The sequence below is a fragment of the Lutra lutra genome, chromosome 6 (assembly GCF_902655055.1).
Source record: "Lutra lutra chromosome 6, mLutLut1.2, whole genome shotgun sequence".
Taxonomy (NCBI): Eukaryota; Metazoa; Chordata; class Mammalia; order Carnivora; family Mustelidae; genus Lutra; species Lutra lutra.
In genome coordinates this window covers 154216719-154239390 of record NC_062283.1, presented here as the reverse complement: position 1 = coordinate 154239390, position 22672 = coordinate 154216719, and the positions used below count along the sequence as shown (strand labels likewise).

Genomic DNA, 22672 nt, shown 5'->3' with positions numbered 1-22672 from the left:
CCGGGGGTCACTCGTGTGCATGGGGGAACAACTGCAGGCTCTGACCTGTGCTCAGGTCAGGTCACTGGTGAACAGCGGGTCCTGCCTGTGAGAACCCGCTGCAGCAGGCTTCCTCTGGGGACGAGGAGAGAAAGGAAGACACCCTCCAACAGCTATGAGAGACTCAAATCCAAGGACTCAGTAGGGCGACTGCACCCGACTTGCCTGGAACCCCGGGACCCAGCCGGTAGGACACCAAAGCCTGCCTAGGCTGCCTGCGGATGACACAGCAGGGAGCACAGCCCAGGGAGCGTCTCAGGGGGAAGCGTGCACGTGCAGGGCCACGGGCCACAGCTGATGTGCTCATCTGCCTGGAGACTCACGGTCTCTCCCACCTGTTCCCAGGCCTCACCAGCAGCCCTTCTCACCATGACTTTGTATGGCCTAAACTTTCCTGACTTCGGAGACCCAGCAGGAAGGAAAGGAGACAAGCCCAGGCCAAAGGGGATTAAGAGGAATGTCACCCTTTCCCACCACACCAGTGACAGCATGGAGAGGTGCCACTGTGGAGGCCTCGGTCATCTGCTCAGAGGGAGCGAAGGGAGGACTGTGCACGCCCTGTCATGCCAATCTGCCTGAAACGTGTCCAGCACGCCTGCCCTCCCCCTGCTGACCCGAGCCGGGCAGGTGTGCTCTAACCCTCACTGGAGGGCCAGGGTCACAGGAGTCTGACACCACAGCTGCAAGGGTGACAGGGACCCAGGCTCCTGCTACTTACACGCGGGCTATCTGGCCACATAGGGCTGGACTCCCACCCTGTTCCCGGCCCAGCGCACGCTTGAACTTCAAACGGTACTGGAGCCTAATTCCGACCCTGTGAGCATCAGCGAACAGGAGCTTTGTAGTGAAGATGTTCAGGCTCTGAGCTCCGCAGGGCAGGCCGGTGGCCACAGGAAACGTGCCCAGAATGGACACATGCAGCAACTCATCTGGAGTGACCTCTGGGGCTCTGACCAAGGCTGTGAGGCCCTGGACGCGCCGCTCCTCTGCTGTCCGCCAACCTCACCGCCCGTGAGCCTCCCTCCCGCTGCTCTTCCAGCCCCACGCGGCTCCCTGGGGCCCTGCCTCCCATGCACAACCCCCCAGAGCATCTGCTCTCGCTCACTGGGACTCTGAGATGTACCACCCTCAGGAGGACCTCGTCAGACCCCTCCATGAAGACCGCGGGGAGACGGTCACTGCGTGCACACGTGTCCGGGCCCTCCCGGTCGCTGGAGGAAGGCCTGGCATCATAAGGGGTTAGGAGCTGGCATTCTGCACTCTGTCCACCAGCCCTCAGCAGAGGCGGACAGCCGGCGCCGCAGGGCCACACAGGCACACTTGCCTGGGGCCTCCGGGAACCCAGAAAGGGGAGCCCTTCCCACACAGGACCCCTGGGTCCTCAGGCTCTACCCGCGGCCGGCAGCCCGCCCACTGGACGCAGCGTGAAAGCACCCTGAGCGCCGCCCTCACAGACGCCTGCTCGCCACGCAGATGCAAGCCCGAGGTGATGGCTGACACGGTCTGACCCCAGGTTGGCTGACAGACCTTCTATGTCCCCTGGGTGCCCTGTTTTCAGTTTTGTTCAATCATCAGCAGTTGCTTCAACATTAAAAGCAATCTCAAGAATGCTCACGGTAAGGGAGGGGACGTGCCCTTGTCCCACACTCGCTGTCGGCAGCAACACCCCAAGGTCTGGGTGGAGTCGCCATGTGCCTGCCCTGGGCCTGGAGGTGGCAGGGGAGATGCCGCTATATGGATCCCCTGCAGGTGGCAGGGGAGACCCCACTGGGTCGGCCATCTAGTAGCTTCAGGTGGCAGTGGGTGGCAGCACTGGCTGGGGGACCCTGCAGAGGACATCACGTGAAAGGGACACCTACAGCAATGGTCAATCTTACAGAGCTTTTCTCTGTCCCCCAGGGATGGGCAGTCAGTCGGCACTGAGCTAGAGAGCCGACCCCCAGATTTCGGCCAGAACAAGAGGTAGCCGACCGGGAGAGGCCTGGATTCCCCTCAGCGATGCCCCAGGTGACGAGGTGCAGTGAGCACCGACAGAGGCCGACCGAGACACACCGCTCTGTGTCATGACAAGGACTCGTGTGCTTTAGGTAATAACGCGGATAATGTGAGATCTCCACACATTTCAGAACCTGCAGAAAACGAAATCAAATGAAAGGTCTGTTTGCATTTGTAAGGACATCACAAACCTGACATGACACACAACTCTCCGTAGTCGGGCTTTGAAACCCGTAAGGAATTTTGAATTTAAATGTAAGATGTGAATCGTTATGTATTAAACTCAGCTCCTGCAGACATCTGTACTACACACCCAAGAAGCGAAGGATTCATTTTATTGCCTGGATCCCCTAAAGGGTCCCACGTATATAAGCCAAGCCACAGAACACGTCACGTGCTCTTTCTTCGTTAGAGGAACACGTGTGCGTCACAGCTTCACGAGAGCCCCTCTCTGAGTAGACTGTCAAGAACAGGGTCCGGAATGGAAGAATGAGCGGCAAAGAGCAGGGACAGACCGGCCTGGAGCCTGAGCCTGCACTTCAGTCCGCGATCAGAGCGTGCGGCGCTCACCCGCCGGCGGTCCTCCAGCCCAGGCGCAACACCCTCATGAGCAGCCGCTGGCCACCGGCCTCTTACCTGCTCCCTGGTCCCTCCAGTGCTGTCCGTGGCCTGCTCGGCTGTACCCAGAGCTCGTCCTGTGGGAGCCGGATCCCTGCCTCCCCCACCTGCCTGTGGGGACATGAGATCAGCACACATTAGGAGGCCACCACACACCTAACCCCAATGACACGTCACGTCTAAGAGGGAAGCAAGGTGGCACCAGGTCGGCACTTCCCAAACTTCTGGTTTCCTTAGTCACAGGGAAAGCCCGTGAAAAACGCAGACTGCGGGGGCCATAGCTGGGATTGGGGGCGGAGGGTGGTGGGTGTCTGAACGTAAACACGTTCCCCAGGAGACCCCGGGCAGGTGAGACGAGCAGCCTGGCAGACGCTGGGCCAGAGCAGGTCCTCAGGTCGTCGGTTCTGACTAACCCTGCCTCCAGGAGGCACAGGCCCGACTCTGCAGGCCACCAGTGCTCGGGCTCTGGGTGAGCAGGGGTCCTGGGACCACGAGAGCTGGACTGAGGTGCACCCTGCCCGATTCTCCACACACTTAACCACCCTCAAGTTCCCTCTTCAAAACTCCTAAGCTCTGACACCCCTACCACTTGCCTCGACTAGAATGTACCATGAGAAAGTCTAAGTGTCTCCCGCCAGCCGGCAGCGGCCTGCATCGTGCTACCTGTGGCTCCCGCCCGGGAGCCCGAGACACTGAACACGCAGGACGGGCGGGCGGCCGGCCGGCCTGGGGACAAGGCAACAAAGGCAGAACGCTGCACACCTGTTCTGCAAGGAATCAGCTCCTGCTTGGGGTCTCAAATCTGGCCTCTCCTCAGCCAGCAGGGGACAGCTACGGGGTGCACGAAAGGGTAAGACAAGACGGGAACAGGGAGGAAGCCCCTCTCCTTCCTTCAGGCAGGCCCCGCACACGGCACCGGACATATGGCCCCTCAGAACGAGGCCTGCCCGGCCAATGCCCAGCAGAGCCCCAGAAGACAGTCTGCGGGGCAGGACCCGGGGGCAGTTCTCGAGCTCCAGCGAGCACAGAGATGGAGCTGCTGGGCTGACGGGCGCGGATGCGAACCGAAGGGGGACGGGAAACAGCCAGACTCATCACCAAGGGGCCCCCACACTGATAGACTCATCCGGCCAGTGAGACACACTGTTCACCTGTCACACGGCTACAACAACACACTGGAAAACGGGGCCAAGGGAAACAGAAGCTCCTCGTCGCGAGTGAAGCCGCAGAGGACGGTTTGCAGAAAACACGGGTCGGCAACACTTATCAAACCCTGACTACGTGGTGACACCTAACTCGCAAACCGTGGTGCTCTGCTTTAGGAAACAGCGCGCGGGAAACGGGAGAAACTGGAAGCCACTTTCAAACTGGGGGGTCCGGGCAGGCAGGACACACAACCGTGCGGGTCACCACGAGCTCAGAAACGACGGCAGAAACGCATTATCGGTCCACGTTCGTTCCCTGACGGAATCGAGGTCGTTTCCGTCCCGTTCCGCTTGCTCTCTCTACCTGCCAAGGTGCCGAGAACGAGCGCTCTGGTCACACAGACCAGCACCTCAGCAGCAGCTCTGGCTGCGGGGGGCTCTGGGGCGGTGCAGGCCACGGGGGAGCTGGGAGCCATGGGGAGAGCAGGTGCGTCCTCTGGGGGACACCTTTCCTGAAGGGACCAGAGGGGAGACTGCTGGGGAGCGCCTAGTGTGGCGAGGGCGTGTTCCTCCCAGTCTCGCGGGCCGGCCGCCCGCCCCCCGCACCGTGGGCCCGCCCCCCGCACCGTGGGCCCGCCCCCCGCACCGTGGGCCCGCCCCCCCGCACCGTGGGCCCGCCCGGCGCCGCTAGGCCCGACCCGCCCACCTGGCCACCCCGCCCACCGCCGCTGAGGCCCGCCCCGCCCACCTGGCCGCCCCGCCCACCGCGGCTGAGGCCCGCCCCGCCCACCTGGCCGCCCCCCCCACCTGGCTGCTGGCAGCGCCCTTGCTGCCGGCTGACGATGCGTCTGCTCTCCTTCACGCACGCCTTGCACACGACCGACTTCAGAGCGTGGAACTTGGTCAGCCGGGACCTCTGCAAACAGAGCAGACGGCGGGAGCCGGGTCAGGCCGAAGCACACACTCAGGAGACACAACGGTGGCCGTGGTGTCCAAGGACACTGGGGCGCACTTCCTTCAACACTGAGACTTGACAAGAGGTTCTCAGAAAACGGACACTCTCCCGAGTCCCCAGGGAGGTAATCCGCCGCCTCCTTTACTGCGGACACGGGGCCCCACCTGCCCGAACCTGCGGTCACCCCGTGTGAGGCCAGCACATCAGACACGGGACCACAGCCTGGGCTCTGCAGGCGGTGGCTGCTGTCTGCTCTGACCCTTCCCCGCTTCCGCATACGGCGACGAGCACACCCTCCCTCACGACCCCGCGGGTGCCTGCACACAAGGCTAGTGGCTTCCAAATCCCAAAGGACACCCTGATTATTAGTCTGGGAGAGGCACAGGGATGGCAGCATCTCCCCAGATGCCTTCTATCCAATGTGAAGCACAACACACGCTGATCTCATGGGGACGGTGACCGCTCGGCGGCCACAGGCTCCCGCACCTGCCTGCGGCCCCTGTAACACACTCCCTGGGAGCCTGGCGGGGGCCCTCCTCGGAGGCCTCCCAGGAATCACGGAGCACTCGCACGCACACAGCCGGCCATCACGGAGCCAGCAGCCCCCGGGGGGATGTTTTCAAGTGAATACAATTATTCCTACTGAATTAGTCTGAGGTCTGCAAAGGCACCTCTGGGGAAACAGTCCTTGATTCGAGAAGGCCAGGGAGAGAAAGGCCGTGAAGAGGGGGGCCACGCTGGACAGGGTGGGGTGCTCCCTGCCGTCCTTCAGCGGGACTTTGGCTACTCGAGCCCTCTGGCAGTATTTTGGGAGAAGCTATGAGATCTGATGACGCCGAAGGCTTAAGCCTCTCCACCCGTGTTCCTGCCTTTCTGGAACAAGGCTCTATCGAAAGCACGGTAACTGCAGCCACGTAACTCGCGGTCAGTGTAAACTGAAGAATTTCCAAGCCTGGAACACGTGCCTCCTCCACGGGGAGGTCTCTGGAAAGGACGTCTGCTCGTCCCAGCAGAGCGGCCTCAGGACGCACAGAACCCATGTCTGGCCCAGGACTCAGAGCTCTAGGGCTCCTCTGAGCGCCTGGCCTCAAACCCACTGTCTCTGAACACGAAGAAACCGTGGACTCACGTTCTGCTCCACGAGCGCCTCCACGCTGTGCCCCTTCTCCGCCTGCAGGTACTTCTGATGGAACAGCTTCCCGTCAAACACGTTCCAGGGCATGAAGTCACTCGTCCTCCAGGGGAAGCCGCACGCACTGTTGACCAAGACCAGAGTGGTGAGGCCGCGGACCAGGAGGGAGCCAAGCTGCACGGCTCGGGGGTCGATGTAGTCAAGCTGTGGGGTGCAGACAGAGAACGGAGAGGAGGAGTCACGCGCGTGCGGGGAAGGAGACACCCCGTCCCTCAGTGCTGCACGGCAGCCACAGCGCTGTGCCCCCAGGCCCTCAGGGAGCCCCGGGGCCGTGGGAGGGGAGCCGCAGCACAAGTGTGCACCCTCGCACACACCTACTGTGCACGCCCCAGATGCTCGCCCGGGCCTGTGTGTGCAACTCAGAACTGCCCCTCCGCAGGTCAGAGCCACGGTCCACCAGGAAACACTGCAAGGTCAGCGGCTACGGGCGCACGGCCAAGGAAGGAGGCTGAGAGAGGCCGGTCTGAGATACCGGCGAGGCCATCGTATGCTTAAGAAGCACTCAGCTGTCCTAACAAAAGTGTTAATTATTTCACAGCGCTGATGACTGGGTAACTTTTTACAAATTAAGTCACACGAATATAAAGTATTTCCTCTTGTTGTGGCGTCTCACGTTCTCTCCACGCACGGACGGAGCCACGTCCACTTTGGGATGCGGGGCCCATGCTGAGGCACCCACGCGAACGAACGGGTAACCTCGCTCGTGCCCACCGAGTCCCTCGCTGTCTGCTCAAATTACACAGTGGCTATTCTAAGTGTCACCGCATGTCCAGTACAGTTTACAAAACCAAAATAAACTATGAAAGAAGTCACAGACGTTTCATCCCTTTACAAGTACGGATTCACTTTGCTTATTAAAATAAAACTGATCATTTTAAAAAAGTTATCATGAGCTACAATTACCCCAGAGTTAACTAAAGGGTATGTGTGACTTTTTTTTTTTTTTTTAAGATTTTAACTATCTGAGAGCAAGCAAGCACAAGGAGGGGGAGTGGCAGAGGGAGAGGGAGAGGGAGAAGCAGCCTCCCCGCTGAGCAGGGAGCCAGACGTGGGGCTCGATCCCAGGACCCCGGGATCATGACCTGAGCCAAAGGCAGACACCTCACTGACCGAGCCCCCAGGCGCCTCAATCTAAGGTCTAATGAAAGTGTCTGCTGTACGGCACAGCTTTTACATTCTCCCAGAAAGAGCAACCACGAACAGGTCTGTGGGGCTGAGGGGACACCGGGTAGTTAGAAGTGGGTGTCTTCACTCCCTCTGCTCTGCAGGTGCCTCTGGGTGAGGCCCGTGCCCGCTGCTGCTCCCCCTGCCACTGCCCTGCAGCACTGTCCACCGTCTCACTGTGCGTCGAGCTCTCACACTTCCCCGCCCATGCACGTGCTGTCACTGTCTGTCTAGAACCGCACAGTCCTAGCCAGGAGTCAGGAGCCATGTGTATCATGTGTATCTGATTTTAAATGAACCAAAATCAAATACTCAGTTCCTCAGATGCCCTAGCCACATTTCAGGGGCTCAGGGCCACATGTGGCTCAGCCCTCCGGTCTGGACAACGCGCCAAGGGATAATGGGAGTCTAGGACGTCCCATCTTTGCTACTCCTCTTGCAAACTTCAAGCAGCCCTGAGCTTCCCCACCCTGGCCCCATCACCACGGGCTCTCACCCCAGTGCTCAGACCACGGTGACCATGCAGTCAGAGCAGCCGGTGGGAAAGGTGCCCAGACAGAGACGTTGCGTATTTTCTCCATGTGCTGGGGGCACTTCTCTAACTTGGTAGATTTTTCTGTAACAGAAACAATTCTTTTTCACGCTTTGTGCTCACCTCTTCTACACCTGTGTCTGTTTTATAATTAAACAAGGTACACCCCCTCCAGAGCACGGACCCACGTGTACCACAAAGTACCACATTTCCACCAACAGTGCAGCGTACACTTAGGCCACAAAGCACGCGCCGCCATGCCCAGAAAGCTGCGCTGGCCTCCCCGGCACCCTCCCTGCCCCGGAGCGGTGAGCGCTGGCCAAAGGCTCAAACTGCGGCTGGTGTTGCACGTCCGTGAATTTACGAGTCAGGCAGTGTGCACTGCTGCGTCCACCTGCTTCTGGGGACACCACTCAGGAGGCTACCACACAGGGAGCAAGGGGCTGTCCTCACTGTCCCAGCGCACGCTGCCACCCACGGGGAACTCCTGGGATCTGTGCGTGACTCGGGGGGTCACAGATGCCTTTATATGGGGAGTCTCACGTTAGGTTCTCTCAGAAATGTTGTGCCTGTCAACGTAGACATTCTGCACAGCTTTTGTTTTTTGCTATTTCATGTTCTTTCTTTGATGCTGGTGTAAATGTAAAAAACCTGGGGGGTTATTTTTACTTGCCTTGTTTCACAGCGTTCACGTGGCTTGTATATGCCAACTCTGTATCGAGCGCCTGTTAAACTTGTAGAAATGATTTTCCATTTATACAATCATGCCATCTGTCAAAGATGGTTAAGTTTTATTTCTTTTAAACTCTACACCTTGGGCGCCTGGGTGGCTCAGTGGGTTAAGCCTCTGCCTTTGGCTCAGGTCATGATCTCAGGGTCCTAGGGTCGAGCCCCACATCGGGCTCTCTGCTCAGCAGGGAGCCTGCTTCCTCCTCTCTCTCTGCCTGCCTCTCTGCCTACTTGTGATCTCTGTCAAATAAATAAATAAAATCTTTAAAAAAAAAAAAAAAAGAACGTACCCCCAACTCACTCCCACTAGACAGGAAAAACAAACCTTTCAGTATTTCACCATTAAGTCTGGTTTCTACTGTAGATTTAATCTTTGCTACATCAAGGAAGCTGCCTTCTAGTCTGACTTACTGAGAGATTTTACCATGAACAAGTACTGAATTGAACGATACAGTTTTCCTGCATCCTCCAACAAAAACATATGCCTTTTCTTATTTATTGCGTTATAGTGAATCACACTGGTTTTCAAAGGTTAACTTTGTATCAAGTTTATGTATAGCCAGATTGTCTGCTAATTTTTTCTGGAAGCTTTGAATTTATTTTCATGAAACAGAATGGCCGCTAATTTTCATGTGTTCTCCTGTCTTTGGTTCCCTGGTTTTGCTGGACCTGTTAAGACAAGGTAGACGAAAACCCTCGTGGCGCCTCCTCCTGAGGTTCGGGGATGCTGGCCGGGAGCCAGTGGGATCTGCGGTTTCCTTCACAGTCCTCAGGAGATTCAGAACCATTCAGACTATCATCACACTCCAGTCTTAACTACAGTGGGTTTTTTTTTTTTTTTAAAGATTTTGTCGGAGAGAGAGAGAGAGAAAGCACAGGTAGGCAGAGTGGGAGGCAGAGAGAGAGGAGGAAGCAGGCTCCCCGCTGAGCAGAGCGCCCGATGGGGCTCAATCCCAGGACCCTGAGATCATGACCTGAGCCGAAGGCAGAGGCTTAACCCACTGAGCCACCCAGGCGCCCCTATGGTGGGTTTTTCAAGGAGTTTGTTCATTTTACCAACTTCCCAAATTTACTGGTATAGTGTTGTTCCCAATATCCTGATTATGGCAGAGGGAGAGCGAGAACCTCAAGCTGACCCCATTCACCCTGATCTAAGCCAAAACCAAGTGGACACTTCACAGACTCAGCCACGCAGGCGCCCACGCTGGCGCCCGTCAGTGCCCCTCTTCTCCTTCCTCACATGGGCCACTTAGTCACTGACTCTTGGTCCTTTACTATCTCCTTCCTACCGTCCTCTTTGGGTTTGATCTGTTCATTTCTAATTACAGAGACATCTACTCACACCAGGCTCGGGGCCTCCCTTTTCAAACATATTCACTTTAATGCTATAAGTTTCCTTCTAAGAACAGCTTTTGGCTTCATCTGCTAATTTCAGTATGACTATTTTCACTGTTGTCCAAATTATTTCATAATGTCTACTGTGATTTCTATTTGTACATGAGTTCGAAATATTCTATTTAATATTCAAGTGACTGTGAGTTTTAATTTTTGTGTTATTGTTGATTTTCCTATCATTCCTACTGTTGTCAGAAAGCAGGATGGCCTCAACGGTCTGAGACCAGCTGGGGCTCCAGGACGGTTGCACGGTCCACATCAGCCATCTCCGAGCGCAGTGTCCTGCGACTCTGGGAGCCCGTGGGGCCAGGAGGGCCTGTGTTCACTGTGTTCTCGGCCTCTGACCCTTAGTGTTCCCTCTGTTTGTTCCATGCTCTGCAGAGGAATGGGTTAAAGCAGGACTCAATAAACTTTTTCTGTAAAGGGCCAAGATGGTTAGTACGCCAGGCTTTGTTGGCCTTGTATAGTCTCTGTTGAATGCTCTTCAAAAACGTAAAAACCACTCTTAGCTTGCAGGATGGTACGAGCACAAGCTGTGGGCTGGGTCTGGCCCACAGGGCCACATTGTGCGGAGCCTGGTTCTCAGGTCTGCCCCTGGAGCGTTTCTCTCTGCCGTCCTTTAAGTCTCCATTTCATGTATTTCTGAAGCTGCCCAGGTGAACTGGCCCAGTTAGAGTCCTGACACGCTCCCGGTGCGGACCACCACCATCTCTCTAGGAAGCATCCCCACTCGAAGTCCACTTTTTCTCATCCTGTCACACTAGTTTCTCAGGATGAGTGCCCAGTTCACCTCTATCCTCCTCTCCCCGAGACGTGGTGCCCCTCCGTCTTGGGAGTGTCTGGGAGGCAGTACATGGCCGGTCTGGGATTTTTATTTTGCAATGGCGACAGATTCGCAAGCTGCTGCAGAGGCTGTACCGCAGGTCCCACAGACGCCCCCTCATCACCCACAGTGCTCAACCCTCCATGCTACAGTGCAGCATCCAGACCAGGAGATGGGCCTGTGCCCACGTGTGGACATGTGTGTGATGTCACAGATGTCATCTGCATGACCACCACCACTGTCAGATGCAGAGCCTCCGTCATGCAGAGCCTGAGGGGTAGCCCTGCCTGCCCCATCCTCCATCTCCCTAGCATGGCACTCAGAGCATGGCCATGTGGGGACCGGCTTCGTCACCCTGCATGGCCCCCCAAGATCCGCACATGCAGCGAGTGTGTCGGGCCCTGCCTCTCACAGCCGGCCCCACTGGCCTTTGAGTGTTCGCCTCGTTAAAGACGTCGTTCTTGTTCCCAGCTCCTGCCATCACATGTGCAGCTGTGGGGACGCTCATGGCTGCGTCTGGAGTGGGCAGAAGCCCCACGTCTGTGGGACAAACATTGTGTGGGGAGACACTGAGGCATGCGGTACGTGCGTGCTCAGGGCCTCAGGGGCTCACGCACCCACCCCAAGACCCCCCGGCGCGTGAGTACCCATCCTCCTCGCAGGGCCTGCTGCCATCGGTGTGCCGCTCTGGCTATCCGGCGACCCCTCGCTGCCGCTGTAATGAGCGTGCGGCAAGGCAAACATCTTTCCCGGTGAAACATCTGTTTATGTCTTTGCCCATTTTCTAAGTGGACTGGTTTTACTACCTTACGTTTTCTACTTGCAAGACCTTCATCGGACTTGTTAACACATATTTTCTCCCATTGAGCAGCTTGACGTTTCCTCACTTTTCACAGACCAAATGTTTTTTTAATTCTGATGGAGTCCAACTTACTGCTTTTTTTCTCTTAAGGATCACACTTTTGATGTGAAACCTTAGAACTGTCTACCTAGCCCTAGATTCCGAAGTTTTCTACTTTCCACCCAGAAGTCTACAGCAGCACACGTCGCACGTAGCTCGGCGTCCTCCTTGAGTTGACCTCTCGCAGGAATAGTCAGGTGAAGGTCACAACCCCTGTGTTTTGTCTGTGGTTGTGCAACGGCTCCAGCACACTGCTGGACCGCAGCCGAGACCTCAGCTTCGCCGGAAGCAGGCGGTGGTCCCCGTGGTCCCACTGCTCAGTTCCCTGACCCGTGCGTCCGACCCTCGGCCGATCCGCAGTCCTGACGGGTGCAGCGACACGGCGAGCCGCATCAGCAGCCATGTTAACCAGCGATACTCCTCCCACACTGTTCTTCCTTTCCAGGACAGCTCTGGCTCTATTTTGTTCTCTTCCGTATGAATTCTAGAATAATCCTGTCGTGTCAGTAACAAAAAACCTTGCTGGACTCCGCTGGGGAGAACGGACCTCTCCACGGTACAAACACTTGCAGCCCACGAGCATGGTGCATCCGCCTCTCCAAAAACTCGAGCTTCCTCAGACTTCTTTGACCAGCATTTTGTAATTCTCGGCACACGGATACTGAGTCTGTTAGGGTCATACCTTGGTAATTCATTTTTATGGAACAATTTAAGTGGTGTTACCTTTTAAATTTTAGTATACAGAAATGCAATTTTTTGTTTGTTTCTATGTTGGTCTTTAGCCTGAGATCTTGCTGAACCTGAACTCCCACTAGCTCTAGGAGTTTTTTGATGGATTCCTTGGGATTCTCTGTGTACAGAATCATGTCATCTGCAAATTGGGACCGTCTTTCTGTCCCTCAGTGATCCAAATGCCTGTTAGTTCCTTTTCCTGCCTCAGTGCACAGGCCACACCTGCAGGCTCTGGGCTCTCGAGTGGGATGGTGCGGGCAGATGTCCAGGTCCCAGCCGTCGCTGCCACCTCGGGGGGACGGGCTGTGGCCTGTCACTGGTTCGCACGGTGTCAACCGCAGGGCACTGAGCAGCTAACCCTTATCAGGCTGAAGAAGGCGCCTCTACTCTTGTTCTTTGACGTTTTGTCACAAGTGGTACTGAATTTTGTGAAATGATTTTTCTGAACACTTGACAGGGCCGCTGATTCTTCCTCACGAGCCTAGGAGGGAATTGCACAGACAGGTTTTTGCATTCTGAATCAGCCATGCATCTCGGCAGTAAACAACCCACTTGGCCATGGTGAACGCTTCTGTCTACACACCGCTTGGTTTGGTCTGCTACATTTTGTTAAGGATGTCTGTATCTGTGTTCATGTGGGACACTGGCCGGATGTGGTTTTTTGGTAATTCATTTATCTGGTTTTGGTATCAGGGTAAATCTGGTCTCATTGGGAAGTATTCCATCTTCTTATATTTTCTGGAAGATAATGAGAAGAAGTGGCATTAATTCTTTGAATTCTGATAAATGACCCAGTGAAACCAACTGGGTTACAGGTGTATTTTGCAGAGTTTTAAAAACTGTGAATGAAATTTTCTTAACAGTTAAGGGGCTGTCTAAAACCTATTAGATAATGTGCGGACTGCAGTCATGTGTGCTTTGGGGAGATCTAGTCCACTCCGTCTAAGCTGCTAAACTTGTGTACGAAGTTGTCTGGAGCACGTGACCCCTGTGCTCTTGGCAGGGTCTGTGGGACACCTCGCCTACTCCTGACTGGGGCCAATTATGTTTTCTCCTTTCTTACCAGGTATATACACTGGAGCAAAAGTGGTTCCCCATGCTTGGCTGCCCTTCCCGGACTTCTGTTTTCTACAATCTTGACTCAGTAATTCTTCATGACCCTTGTAGCCATCCGATACTTTCAGATCTATTTTTCTTAATACTTTTTTGGGTTTTTTTTTTATTAGTCTTCAACAGGAAAATCCATCCAGACGACCTTAGTCTCCTACCCCTGAGGGCAGTCTCAGCACCCTTTGTCTCTTCAGCCAGGGCTCTCAACTTTTTCATATCATAAATATTTTTGGCAGTCTGGTGAAATGTATGGATTCTTTCTCAGAATAACTTAGAAGCTTGAAGAATTAATTATAATGAAGTAGTTTTAAAAATAACCTAAATTTGAGGCGCCTGGGTGGCTCAGTCGTTAAGCATCTGCCTTCGGTTCAGGTCGTGATCCCGGGGTCCTGGGATTAAGCCCGCATCAGGCTCCCTGCTCGGTGGGAAACCAGCGTCTCCCTCTCCTACTCCGCCTGCTTATGGCTTATGTTCCCTCTCTCACTGCATCTCTGTCAAATTAAATAAATAAAATCTTAAAAGTTAATTAACTTTTAAAAATAACCTGAATTTATGATCTAGGAATTTAACCACTTCTTTGTATATCTTCAAATGATTAAGAGCAGTGAGTGTAGTAACTAATCTGGAGACGAGGGTGACAGGCAAGGACACGCACAGATTTCTCCAACTCTAAGATGCCATCGGACCCTCCGTGACCCTCACTGGTGAACACCCACAGCTGCTGCTGTCATTACTAGGATCTGTGGGCTGCGTTGTAAATAAAAGGATGGATTTAAGTTAGAAAGTGGTAAAAGTAAAGATGTATTTTTTTTCCTGTTCCAGTTCATACACTCTCATTTTAAGAAACCTTAAAATTATATCCCACGTATACTAGCAATTCTGGGCATGACAAAAATACACACACGCTGGCAGGTGAGCACTTTAAATAGACAGGCCACAACCCAGAGACCGGCACTTGCCTTCTTTATTCTCACGGAGTCTTTGCTGGAGGGTTTGTAAAGTGTGTTCATTGAGGATAATTCCACCAACAGACATGGGCATTTTGGGAACCTCTACAGTTTTAATTATCAGGTGCTAAAAATAAACTTTAAATCAAGAAAAACACATAAACCAGAAATAAAGTCAGAGTCTTAAAGGGCTGGATGTGTTGATAATTTCATTTTTCAAACATAATCACTTCCCTTTGGATCCCAACTTTCGAGGTTAACTCTTCTATCCTCAAGGCTTCTCTGCTGCCCAGAAAGGACCGAGCCCTCACTGCCGCGAGGGGTCAGGAAATGCCATGTGAGCCAGAGAGATGGCACACACAGCAGGTGGCACTGAAGAGGGAAACTTCCTTCTCCTCCCTTAGGTGCCCCCCCACACACACTGTCACCCCGTCAACAGCCTCGTCCCTCTCCTTCCCCACACTCCCCAAGGGTGTCTCACTCTCTCCAGCCCCAGCACCTTCCCCCCATCCCACCACCACTCTTCAGAAGCCGTTCCAGGGTCAAGTCCAGCACACGTCCTCAACCCTTCTCGGATGGCCCCCCGTGCCCGGGCGCTCTGCCCACCCCCGCACACCCATCTTCTCTCCAAGCTCTCACCCGTCCTTCAGGAAGGTGTTTTCAGGACCCCTCACGGACATCCTTTTGCTACACCTCTTTCTTCTCCCTATGTTGATACATCCCAATGGGCTCACACTTCCCAAATTCACCTCCAACACGAACTCTCCCCAAGCTTCAGACTTGTAGGTGCCACTGTGTGAACACGCATCGCACATGGGACCCTCCCCACACTGAGCTCTTTCCATCTCACCTCTGACACCCAACCAGGAGAACGGGATCCCCACACCTGGGTCGGCCTGTAGGCGTTCCCTGAACACACCTCACCTTCCGTCCCACCAGCAGCAGCCCCCACACCCCTGTGCTGGGCCCCCTGCCAGACTCACTCTGTCCCTACCTGTGACCTATTTGGGCTGGCATATATGGCCCCTGGAGGGGTGCCTGTCACTTTGCTGCCCAAGCCCCCCACACACACACACCTGCGGGGGAGTCCCAGCTGTGACCAGAGCCACCTCTTCAGTCTCTAAGCTACACAACGAACCCAGCCAATTTCTTTGCTCCCTTCCAAGGCACTCCTGTCCTTACCCTAGTATCAGCTCAGATCCATTACATTCCAGGCCAGGGGCAAATGCCTGGAGGAGGAGGACGAGGGGACAGGAATGCCCTCCCACCCCAGGAGGCCTGCTGCTCACCACAGTCACACTCCCACTGAACCCACCCTCCGGGGATGAAAGCCTTTGTTTCCCTGCACCCCAGGACAGTCTGGCAGAGTCGGAGTCCCGATCTCTACTCAGTGAGCGAGCGAGCTGCTTAAATACCAGAACCTGCTCTGTGGCATATTTCCTCGTCCGGCTGCTGCCGCCCTACAGACGGATGGCCTAAGGGTCTTTACCAGGGGAAGGGGCTGACTCCACCTCACAGACACAATCACGGTCTTCCTGTGTACGTGCTGTGCGACACCAGGCAAGCCGAGTCCACACACGCCGGAGGCCACAGCGCACCCAGACCGAGGCACGTGCTGGTGAGAACAGGGCACGATCCTGACAGCTGTGCTGTGCCAGCTTCCGTTCTAGAAGGAGACCCTGCTGTCCATTACGCGTGCAGGTGGGGCGTGCTCACAGCGAGTGCTCGTCTGTCGGGAAGCTGCCACAGCAATGGCCACGCAGTGGACAGGCTCCGGAGCTGGGAGGCCCCCCATCCCTGCCAAGGGACCGCGGGCCATTGTGTACCTTCTGCGGGGCTCAGCCGTCCCGCCTGGTACTAACGAGCTGCCCAGGCGCTGCAACCGTGTGGGTCCTGCCCATGGGAACTGAAGGACAGAGGAATAAAGACAGACTCTGCTCTGGAACAGGACCTACTCGTGTCTTCCAAAAGCAAAGCTCTCTAACTGCTTGAAATACGAAGTTACACGTGCTGTGAGGACAGAGTAGAGGTCAAGCTGTGCTACCTGCACAGGTGACGGGGGCAGCGACGCACGCCACTGTGCACTGACCGACAGGAACTAGGATGTCTGCTCTTGGAAAATAACCAACCCTAGAAGACATCAGAATGCGCTGCCTCGGCTGAGAACACCATCCCCAGGGGCCCTGTCAGGTCCCGTGGTCCCAGCGAGGAAGTTCGTCCAGCTCGGGCTAAGTGAGTGGCTGCCGCGGGGCCCCGCAGGCCCCACCGGTTCCCCTGACTGCCTCAATACGCTGCCTGCCTCCTTCAGGCTCAGGTGAGCTGCACGGATCACGCTGCGCCTCATCTCACGCGGAACTGACGCCTTCTCGGCTCCCGCTTCGAGGGGCAAACACGTAACACGTCAGAGCAGGCCAACAACCAACGCAAGACTCTGGTCTCAAGCCCAGTTGCACTGCCCTGGGGTCACGGGAGGGGGTGACATCACCAGTGCTTCAGGAACTTTTAGTTCAAGAAACTGTATGGCCATTAGTCCAGTTTCCTAAACATGACTTTCTCCCTGCTCCCCAACTCCCACAAACTTTTTTTTTTTTTGAAGGGAGGGAGGGGCAGAGGGAGACGGAGAATCCCGAGCAGACTCCACACCCAGCATGGAGCCCAACACAGGGCTCGATCTCACGACCCCGAGACCACCACCTGAGCCAAAATCAAGAGTCAGACACCCAACTGACGGAGCCACCCAGGCGGCCCCACCCTCCCTGGCTCGAGCAAGGGTAGAGACCCTGGGGGACCAAGGGACACATGGCGCACAGAGGCACAGGTAGTGCTGGTGCTGGGGCCCGAGTCTTGGCCGGTTCGCTTGGATTCAGCAACCGCCGCATGCGGTCCCAGCGAGGGACTCACGTCAGGGGCAACCGGCAGGTCCGTGGTGCTTCCCTGCGCGTCTCCATGTCTGGGAGACAGGAAACAGTACTTCTCAGCCACGGCTGCCTTGTGATTTCACTTCCGCATTAGAATGCAGGGTTTCAGGGAACAGACCTCACCTCTCCTCCTCCACAAGTGTGCGAGGACGAGGGCTGTGCCAGGCCGGCTGGAGGTGCGTGGAAAACCAAGTGGAGAGACGGGCTCCTGGAGGCCTGATGACCAGGATCAATTCCCCGTCACTCAGGGAACAGAGGAACCCCAGCTTCACGCGAACTAGGGCGAGCGGGGAGCAGAGCAGCTCGCAGGCTGTAGGGCTGACCTGAAGCTCCGAGGGTACCTTCCGGCAAAGAAACCCCATGTCAGCTGTCCTTTTCCAGAGAAGTGACACTGAGGGGGCACCTGCAGAGCCCCAGTCATCACGGCGGAAGGCTGGGCCTGGCTCCAGGCTCAGAGTCCCCAGCAAGCACAGACTGGTTCCAGGTGCCTAACAGGTGTGGCCTTACAGATACAATCAATAGAGACCTGTTCTAGGAGCAGTCAGGGGCTCTGCGTAACGAGGAGGAGGAGCTGGGCCCTGCCAGACGCCCGCCCAGGTGAGGGAGCAGCTGATGGGGACCCAGAAACCAGAAAGACCAGTTCCGGTTCCAAGGCTGCCCGGGAAACACGGACAGTCAACAGCTCCACGGAATGGTGCCCCTCCCAGGCCAAGGAAGGTCCACTAACTGGGGCTTACTGGCAGTTACACAAAATGACACTAAAACGGAACAGAACTACCACAGACGCAAGCTGCAGCCCGAGCCAACCTCAACTCCGCTTCGGCCAGGGTTTCGCCAGGGCGACTGCCCCACGGGCACGCAGAACCCCCACAGGGTGAGGAGAGCACCAGCAAATAGAACAGGAACAGACGCAGAGGTCAGGCTCCACAGGCCTGCACACACTAGCAGGTCCCCTGGTCGCAGCGAGGCACAAACAAAGGAACCCTCAAGGGACCCGCATGAGCCTGGACGGGCAGGTGTGGGACCCATTCACGCCCGGCTGTCCTCAGCCCTCCAGAGTCAGGACACTTGGTGCGCCCTGGGGAGCAGAGGAACAACACAGCCAGGTCCGCCTGACCCACGCAGGAGCCTCTGAAAACCCAGTGGAGGTTCAACGTGTCAGGCTAGTCCCTGTGTGTGTGACACCTGTCACCAGGGCCCCTCACTGCGCACACGGCGGGAACTCTGAAAACAGCTGTCGACTATACACTCAGAAACTACAGTCACAGTTCAATTAAAAAAAAAAAAAAAGGTGTTGCGTTTACATGTACACAAATGACCACGTGTCAAGACCAGATTTCTCCTGACGCACAGGGGCAGGCGCAGGAAGAAAAACACTGTGCCGGTCACAACAGCAGGGCGGACCCTTCCGCGGGGCCTGTCTTGAGAGGCCAAGTGCATTCATACCCAGGGCCACATTTGTGTCCCATCACTGTGCGGGAGGAGCCCTTTGGACGCGGACAGACGCCTGCACAGAGAAGCAGGACGCGGGTGCTCACAGCCCCAGGACTCTCGGCACAGGGTCTGGCACACGACCCACAGTAAACGTGTTCCCGTCCCGGCTGAGCTGCCGTGCTGCAATCCCAGGAGTGCAGTGTCAGCGGGTCTGGGGCTCGGAGCTCCGAGTGGCACAGTGCTGACCACTCTCACGTGCTACCCCCCCAACACACACCCAAAGTTCAGAACTGACCATCACACGCGGCAAACAAGAAAAACAACCTGTTTTCTGACGGCTTACAGAACGTGCCCAAGAGCAGAGCAAAGCGGACAAAGCCCGGCCAGGTGTAAAGCCGTGCCGACCAGAGCAAGTCCCGGTGCCCACGGAAGCCGCCATGGGAACCGCACAGCATGTGAGCGTCCTGGGGCGCGTGGCCTCCTGCTGCCATGGGCAAGCACACCATGGACCACTCTCCTTACCCTGGCCCCACTCCAGACCGAGCCACAGAGCCCACAGGGCATCCCACACCACTCTACAGCTCCCAAGATGGGCTCAGTCGACCCCCCACCCGTCCGTCTTCCATCCTCCATCATTGCACAGCAAAGCAGCATGGCTCCCTCTGCAGCCCCCTGGTCAGACCCACACCCACCATGAGATTATACGATTCTACTCCCAAGTGTAAAATGTCAGAAAAAAACAGGTTAAAAAAATGATAAAATACCAATCTTTGCAAGAAAGACGGGAGGATAATATTTGAACTATCAGCCATAATTCCACCGTTCTCCTCCTGCCTGGCCCTCGGGTCACGTAAGACATCCCACAGTCAATACACATGAGCAACAGAGTAAACTCACCAAGTTCTGGCTTAGGAGTTTCAAAGTCTGGCCCCCGGGAGAACTTCAGAGGCTCAGATCCGCCACAGGCATGAAGCGTGGGAGCAAGAACAAGGAGACAGGACCCCTGGGTCAGGAAGACGAGGGGCACAGATGGCCCCCCGCACTCCCAGCACTGCACGAGCTCTAGCTGGCACCCACGTCCTGCGGGCTGGTACTGTGGGAGCAGGAAGGGGAGCAGGGGCACAAGGCAGGACTGGGATATCTCAGGACACCCAGCCCCCTCAACCCTGGGTATGCCCGTGCCAACCTGCGGAACGGGGTCTGAAAAAGAGAGGTAAGATGCAAATCCTGTCCGGAGATTTGGTTCTGCTACAGAAAAACAAGTTTTTATTTGAAGACTCGTATTCATGAAGACAAAATACTCCTGTAAGCATTTTAGCCTAAACACACACGGTGACTGATCAAAGTGTGAAGCAGGCAGCACCCGAGTGCTGACAACGTACGAAGATTCCACAGGAGTTAGGAGACTCCGCTTCCACCCCAAGGAGCTGAGGACACACCTCACTCCACGCAAACAACCCCAGCTGAGGGGCTTTCCCAGAAAGTGCGGGTACCGGAGAAGATACGAGGGTGCGTGAAGCCCAGTGTCCGGTCTGGAAGAGCGCGAGCCCCAGGAGAGGGCCCGGGAGTCCTCCAGCAGAAGACAAGGGACGCTCACAGACACAGGAAGGGGACAGGCACTGAAGCAGAGCTGGTGACACTGGTGAGGCGTCCCTCGGCACGCAGGCAACTGCCCCATGTGGGTGTGGAGGAACACGTGCAGGTCCTTCCAGAAGGGAAGGAGTCCCTCCACAGAAGGCGTACGGAGGAGGCAGCGAGGCCATGGCCCAGCGTCAAAGCTCTGAGCGTCAGCCCTTCGCCTCTGCCCTGGGAGCGAGTGACCTGCCAGAGGCCAGTTTCGAAGTCCCAGGGAGGGGTTCCCAGGGAGAAGTGCAGTGACAGGGTATCAGGATGGCGTGGGGACAGCGGAGGACAAAGAGGGGGACTGAGGCCCAACTCTGCACAAAGCTTTTCCATTCTGAAGCCTCACAACTGTGAACGGCACCTGGACACACGCACAGGAGGCTCCCCTGGGTGCGGCTGGCCTGGGCGTCAGTGCAGACCCACGGCCCCTCCCAGGCTCACACTGAGGCGGCTTGGTTTTGTTGCTGCTGCGGCGGCCAGCGTTGACGGGCGAGCAAGCCTGCGCACCCAGCAGCGTCACTGACAAAGGGGGCAGCAGCCCGGGTCTGGCCTGCTGTGCTCTGTGCCGCGACTCTGCCCCGTGACTCCTGCAGCTCTCCTCAACGGCAAGTCAGCTGGGGGTCAACCGGCCGGGCACCCGGATCATTCTGGAGTCCGAGATCTCCCCTGAGAACTCCCGTGAGGCACCCATCTGCTGCCCCGAGCAGACCAGCATGTCCTCACTGCTCGTTGCTCCCAGAGCAACTTGGGGGGTGGCTGCGGGGCTCATCTAAGGGCGAGGGACAGAAGTGCAGGGAGGGCACCAGGCCCGCGGCCGAGTCACGACAGGCCTCTCCTCTTCCTCCACAAACGTGCCTGCTCCCTGGAGCTCATATCCTCCGAACCGTGCCAGGGACACACGGTACGACGTGTCACCGTGAGCACAGGGCCACAGGCACAGGAAGTGACAGTGGCATCAGCCGCCAGACCTGGGAGGGGCAGCTGGGCCCCCGAGAGCACGCTCTCTTCCTCGAAGGCACTCCATGACCTCTGCCAGCCGCCGGGGGAAGAGCACGGCAAGGACCTGTGTGTGCGCGCGCGGACGAGACGGAGGGGCCAGAGCCGTCTGCTGGACTTGACATGTTTGTCTCACTTAATCCGTCTGGGGCGTCTTCATCTTCTGTGCTTACAGATCAACTTCAAAAGTCTACCAAAAGTTTCGACAGATTCTACCTCTACTATCCATTCATTCATCAACTTTTTGAGTGTCTAACAGCAAACGATTTTTTCTAAATAACTCTACCAACACACATTTCCATGGTGCCGTATTTCTCTGGCTGTTTCAGTGGTTCCAGCAGTAAAACCTCATTCCGTGGGCTTTACTTTGATGTGCTGGAGCAAACGTGACCTCAGGATGTCCTGGAAGCAATTTTATCTCCTCGCCAGAATTTAAAGCGTTTGCTTTGGAAAGTGACGGTTCACCAACATGGGCAATATTGACTGAAGATCCTTTAACGGAAGATTTCTACATTTGCTTCTACACGTGCGGCCTCTACTCTCCCGGGAGGGAGGCTGTCTGGGGAGAAGAGACGAAGCCTGACATCACCTGACCGCGGCAGGCGCCCCGACCTCGGGCAGACCACCCTGGACGGGAGCCCGTCACCGGAGCCTGCCCGCACCACCTCCAAGGTCCCATGTGTTCCAGCTGCAGCCGACAACACTGTCTTCAGCGGTAAAGCTTACCGAGCATTTGACATTCATACAGCACCCAGCAGGCGACAGAGGACCCAACGAGGAGCAAGTCACCATCACCAACACCTGCTCCCAGACCCCAAATCCAGACTTCCTCATGGGTGGGCCGACTCCAGAGCTCAGTGGACCCTCAGCAGCCCTTCCGAGGGGTCTTGGCCAAGACACCAATCTTTGTCTTCATTTCCCTAACGACATAACAAGACAGAACTTTCGTTTCCCTCAAAAGAATGACATAAAAATTAACTCTAATGTTTATGAAGTCCTCCTAATTTCTCTAAGAAAAAAAAAAGAAGAAGAAGCCCAAACCCAAACGAAAGCACCCTATTTCTGGAAGGTATTTTTGCTGTTCTCACTCCTGAGTGAGCTCTAGGCCCAGCACGAAGGCCAGTGGGATGGTCTCTGTGCTTAGGACATGCACTGCCCAGGGACTTTCCAGCTCACAGAAAAGCCTACACACCTGCCTGCTCGTGTAAGCCGGGGCCAGCAGGCTTTTCTGCAAAGGGCCACAGGGTCTTACTTCTGGTGTTTGGGGGCCTTATGGTGTCTGTCACAGCTCTCAACTCTGCTGTCGCAGTGTGAACTTTATGGACTTGACAGCACGTCCACATGTCTGAAAAAAGACTCTTCTCGGACTTTTCTCCTTACCAGTTAAAAACGTAAACCTTGTCCCGAGCTCACAGGCCATTCAA

At 56.0% G+C, this 22672-nt stretch overlaps 1 protein-coding gene across 8 annotated transcripts in view; it reads right to left on the bottom strand.

The window, feature by feature from the left end:
* The window catches only part of FAM120B (family with sequence similarity 120B), an 89535-nt gene that overhangs the window by 18963 nt on the left and 47900 nt on the right, over positions 1-22672 (bottom strand). For 6 of the 8 annotated variants that reach the window (XM_047735241.1, XM_047735244.1, XM_047735243.1 and 3 more), the window contains 3 exons: positions 5882-6088; positions 4605-4713; positions 2671-2763 (listed from right to left, as the gene is read on the bottom strand). In XM_047735241.1, the coding sequence (XP_047591197.1) occupies positions 2671-2763; positions 4605-4713; positions 5882-6088 (409 nt within the window). Of the gene's footprint in view, positions 1-2670; positions 2764-4168; positions 4310-4604; positions 4714-5881; positions 6089-9403; positions 12959-22672 lie in introns of those variants that run through there. The other 2 variants (XM_047735240.1, XM_047735242.1) reach the window with 2 other exon arrangements.